General features: G+C 39.8%; 1 protein-coding gene across 1 annotated transcript; it reads left to right on the top strand.

Annotated features, from left to right (window-relative positions):
• The first annotated feature begins 3,333 nt into the window (after positions 1 to 3,333).
• LOC126609321 (uncharacterized) lies at positions 3,334 to 5,193 on the top strand. Its single transcript, XM_050277263.1, has one exon. It carries the CDS (start codon positions 3,334 to 3,336, stop codon positions 5,191 to 5,193), a length of 1,860 nt encoding a protein of 619 aa, XP_050133220.1.
• Positions 5,194 to 5,688: the final 495 nt, after the last annotated feature.

The following is a 5,688-nucleotide window of genomic DNA, read 5'->3' as shown; positions in this document are numbered from 1 at the left end:
GCCCAGCGCGCAGCTTTCCCAGATTGATGTTTCTGGACGTTTTGCGTATTTTGGAGGTCAAGCGGGCATATTTTGAGGAATATTCCTTCTGAGGATTTGTAGGGGACGACTTCAGCTTTTGAAAGAGACCTTTTGGACCAAATTGGAGTTGATTTGGTTGGTTAAAAGATTGATTTTCTGAGAAATCCGAATTTTAGTTCAAATAGGAAACCTTTTATTTTCTGTTTTAATATTTAATTATGTTTCCTAGTTTTACTCTTAAGACTTTTTAGGGTTTTATTTTGTATTAGTATAAATAAGATATTTAGGTATTTAGGAGAAGAGTGGAGGAAACGCACGCACTACTTTAGAGGGTTTTTGAAATTTATTTTCAAGGTGTTTTCTATCCTTGTTTTTAATAATATTTTGTTTATGGTTGTCAGTAACTAATTCTTGTTTGCTAGGGCGAGTCCATGAGCCTTAACAAGAATATGTAGTTTCTTCTCAATTTACTTGTGATATTATGCATGCATGTCTTGAATTATTAATCACCGTTTTAAACTATCTAAGTGTCTTAGTGATTCACGACCATTAAGATATTTAGAAAAGTAATTTGATGCAATTTTGGTCGAAAGGTTCCTTGAAATTGGCGCTGGCTTCTTGTGGTTAATAATTGTAATTTCACTTAGGATGAACACCACGTCTTAAGGGTTGCATGGTTTCACGTCTTAAGGGTTGCATGGTTTTTGAAAGGGTTTTCATAAAGCATAATGAGTCTTTCATGTTCATATTTGATCCGAATGTTCGGACGGGTTGCATGTTAGATATACGTTCTATGTTGGAGGTTCCAAGTAGGATATATATTAGGAAAACCTAACCTTCAAAGCATGTATGTAGAAATTCATACGTAATTGGTAAAATTACATAGGATTGTTAAGATGACGGCGGAACCCTAGTTGACACACCCTGACCTAGATTGAGGCATGCTGGCCGTCATATGAGGATGACGTAGCCATGTGCGCAGTGCGGAAAGACATTGATAAGACGAAATGTGAATAAATAAAAACCAAGCTAACTGAAAGTACTAGATAAGATAAAGTGCAAGTGATGAGAATAAGTGTGATTACACACAACCAGAGCATAAGAAGCCTACGTGCAGTCCGGCAGGACGAATACTAATTATATAATACCAAAGGTGGTCCTACATTAGTGATAATCTGTCAGAACCATTGTGAAATCCTAGCAAGCCACCAACAAGCACTCCAACCTAAAACCTGGAGGGGCGCAAAACAGAAAGTGTGAGTGGGCAAAAACAAAGCTTTTCAAAACCGTTTCATTATCAAATGTAATAACCCCTTGCCATAAAATCTGTATAATTCCTAGAAAATAGCAGGCATATCTATATCTCAAAAATCATATTCGAAATAACGATTCCACAAATATGCCATGTCAAATATCTCAACAAAGAATAAGTAAACCAGGTGAGATAAATCAATATGAAATGGTATGTCAGTCAGAGTCACCTAACGCGACCTGTACGGCTGGATCTATAGCTCATCAACTAGTTTTCTGCACATAAGTTGGAACCACCTAAAGTGGTCAGGCTAGGTGTAAATAAATACGCTCAAGTGCTATGATCACGTGAAGGCTGTGCGAAGTATCACAAGTCACCTACGAGTCAGAACTACCTAATGTGGTATGTACGACAGGCTGGCACTTACCTTGTATCCAAGGAAAGCGTGTGGTGCGGGAGGTGAACGATCATGTGAAGGCTAGGCCCTAACCTCAAGTGGAGCACTAACACTGGGGTGCAGAATAATAAGCTCTAAATACATCTCAACACAATTATACTCATTACCATCACTACCGTCAATATACTCACCTGAAGCTTACCTAAGCGTCCGCAGCATCAAGCAACAATATATATATATATATATATATATATATATATATATATATATATATATATATATATATATATAATCATACTAATTCATAATCAAGCATAGAGAGCATTTGACATGGCATTTCGAAATATAAAACCATTTAAACACACTTTCTGGGAAAAATAACAAGCATATACATATAAACTGAAAACAAAAGTCCACTCACTGATATGTAGAAGGATCGTAGCCCCCAAGTCTCGCTTGATTGCAGTCGTCCTCTGGAAAAGTCTCACCTATATGTGAAATGACTATTCAAACGTTATTTTTAAGCACATAACCAAAACTAGGTAATAACTTCTCATACGTTGCTCAATTAGGGTATTTGAATATACCATTGTGGCCTACGCAACCCCACGAATATCCCCATATTTTTAGAAAATTTTTCTGATGTCCCACACACCCTCACCCGCCGACCAAGGCACGGCCACATGCGCAGGCACGTGCCTGGCACACTGGATGGAAACCCTAACGGCGTCAGGGAATATTTCGTTAAAAATCAGCATATACTGTTAATTATACCTGACGCCGTTAGCATATTCCGTCAATTTTGATGAAATATTCTCCTTCTTCTTCCTTGGTTCATCGGAGTCCGGCACCGGCCACCGCTGTTATCGCCGGATTCTGGAAAAATTTTAAACTTCAATATCTTTCTCATTTTTCATCCAAATTTCATGAAATTTATACCAATTTGAAGCTTAGGACGAGAAGAACACATTCTTACCACTTTTATGACCTAAAACCAACGAAATCTAGATAGTCCAGCCACCTCTGCAACTCATCAAACTCGAGTGTTCCAATGTCCAAAACTTTCCAAAACTCCTCTCTAAGCTTCATGAAGAAGTTTTAAGACTTCCTAAACTGGACGAAACCTCTGCGATCACGACGGATGAACAGTGCACTTCGTCAAAGCTCCCTGGTTCTAGAGTTTCTGAAGTTCTCATGTCCAACCAAAGGTATAGTTGAGTTCGTAAGGTTACAAGGACGGTGATGATGGTATCCACAAGTTTGATCCGTGAATGGAGAGCTAGATTAGGAGTTGTCCGTACAGGTTGTATGGACAGATGAAAATGGTCGAGAGGGAGAGAGAGAAAGGAAGCAACGGGTTGGTGTGTGTGTGTGAGTGTGTGGTCCAGGTTTTTCAACCCCATAAATCACAAAACACTAAAACAAAGTTTAAGTTTGCAATTGGGTCCAAAAAACTTAGGAAATGGATTTAATTGATCAAAATACTAAGCTCATTCCACACAACACAACTCAACGTTCAAGGGTAATTTAGTAATTTTCATGCTCTCAAGGATAAATTATTCCATAATTCGGGACAGGCTGTCAATACCAACAGTCTTACCAATCAACTAGTGAGACTAAGAAACCATCTCTTGAAGACCAAATGTCACAGCTAGCTCAACATATGTCCGCTCTCTCTAATAGCACCATCAGTTTTGTCCAATCCACACAAACTAGCATTCAGAATCTCACGGCATCAGTGGGGAATTTGGAGACTCAAGTTGGACAGCTTGCTACCGTGTTCAATGAAAGAGAGAAAGGAAAGTTCCCGAGCCAATCTGAGCAAAATCCAAGAGGGATGGAGCATTGCAAAGTAATACGGACATTGAGAAGTGGCAAGAGCTATGACAACAGAGAAGTGGTGCACCATGAAGCCGAAGTGGAAGAAGAAGAGCTTACTGAAAGTGCACCGTTAGCTGCAAAGTCTCGGTTAGAGGCTATTTCTGTAGCAGATATTCCAGATCCTAGTGCAAGTGACAAAGTGCAATCTCGACCCAACTTTGATGCAAACAAGGAAAAAGGCCTTGGTAGTTTATTTGCACCTTCTGACAAGCCACCATACAAGCCACCTTTGCCATTTCCACAATGGCAGCAACAACGTTCCAAGGATCAACAATGCATTGAATTCATGAAGACGTTGGCTAAGGTTCAAATTAATTTGCCTCTATTAGATGCTATTAAACAGATCCCATCATATGCCAAATTTCTGAAGGAGCTATGTTCTAAAAAGAAAAAGTTCTTGGAATACGAGCAATGCAGTGCTGTCCTCTTATATAAGCTACCACCTAAGAAGAAAGATCCGGGGAGTTTCACTATCTCTTGTACTATTGGTAGTCTTGATTTTCATAAAGTATTGATTGATTTAGGAGCAAGTGTTAACCTTATGCCTTATTCTGTTTTTCAAAAATTAGGTGAAGGAGAACTCAAGCCCACATCTGTGAGTCTTCAATTGGCAGATAGGTCTGTGACCTATCCTTTGGGTATTCTGGAAGATGTGATTATTAAAGTGGATAAATTCTATCTTCCAGCTGATTTCATTGTACTTGATATGGAGGAAGACAAGGAAGTGCCTCTCATTTTAGGCCGACCGTTCATGGCCACCGCCCAGACACTTATTGATGTGGAAGCAGGTACTTTAACCTTAAGAGTGCAAGGAGAGTCAGTTGTATTCAAACTCTTTGAAGCTGTCAAGCGTCCTTTCGAACCTGAAGAGTGTTTTCGTGTTGATGTTTTGGATGGGATTGTGCATGCAAACTTTGCCTCACGATTATCTAATGATGAGCTGTTAACTTGCCTCACCAACCATGATGCTACTTTATCTATGGAAGAAAATGTAGTGAACATCATTGCTGCATTGGATAGTGCACCAATTCATAATCCAAGGTGGCGACATGTTTATGAAAGCCTTGGAGTACCTAAGCAGCCCCTTCTTCCTTCAAGTGAGCAAGCTCCGAAGTTAGAGCTCAAGCTACTGTCGAGCCACCTCAAGTATGCTCATCTCGGGGTGAATGAGACCTTGCCTGTTATTATTGCTGCTGATCTTAATGACACGGAGGAAGACAAATTACTAAGAGTTCTTCGCAAGTATCAAGATGCTCTGGGGTGGACACTTGCTGACATAAAAGGCATTAGTCCAGCTTTGTGCATGCATAGAATTTTTATGGAAGCTGGGACTAAACCAATTGTTGAAGCTCAAAGACGTCTAAATCCGATCATGAAGGAAGTTGTAAGAGTTGAGGTGATGAAGTTGCTTGATGCAGGTATTATTTATCCAATCTCGGATAGTAAATGGGTGAGCCCGACTCAGGTGGTTCCAAAGAAAGCAAGTAAGTCATCTTCTCCAATTTTACATACGTTTTCCACTAACTTGCTGATTTTGATGATTCAGGCACCCACACTAGAATTTACACCATTGCCCGATCACTTCAAGTATCATCTTCCATTCGAAGATCACCTCCATACCTTGGGTCCTATTCAAGCTTAGCTGGAGGTATCGTCCGGCTGCAAGACGTTAAAACAAGCGCTTCTTGGGAGGCAACCCATGTATTCAAATAAGGAAGATTTTTGAATTGCTCAACAATCAGTTTTGCGTTTCTAAAAATCTTCCCTTTTCTGTAGTTTTATTTTGCCATGATTGATATTTTTATTTGTTGCTTGTTTAATTGATTTTGGTGTGGGTTTATTTTTGAAACACTGACAGTTATGCAAGGTATTTTTGCATTCATAAAAAAGGAAGGAACATTAAGCAGATAAATACAAGAGGGAGCCTTCACAAAGGCTGCTTAGGAGAAGTCTCAGTAGTCAGCGGAGCCTCAGCAGTCGGCGGGGCCACAGAAGGAGGAGGTATCAGAGGTTGATCATTTGGAGCTTCACTACGCGGTACAACCCCAGAAGACGAAGGCAAATGCTATTGGAACAAACCCACAAACCTCCGATGATCAAGTAAAATCTGACCATCAGATTCCTGCATCTGGTCAAT

This window comes from Malus sylvestris, chromosome 16 (assembly GCF_916048215.2).
Source record: "Malus sylvestris chromosome 16, drMalSylv7.2, whole genome shotgun sequence".
Lineage (NCBI taxonomy): Eukaryota > Viridiplantae > Streptophyta > Magnoliopsida > Rosales > Rosaceae > Malus > Malus sylvestris.
This window is presented reverse-complemented; position numbering and strand designations above follow the sequence as displayed.

Excerpts from the sequence above, each read along its gene's own strand:
- LOC126609321 (XM_050277263.1), top strand. The coding sequence starts at position 3,334 with ATGTCCGCTCTCTCTAATAGCACCATCAGTTTTGTCCAATCCACACAA.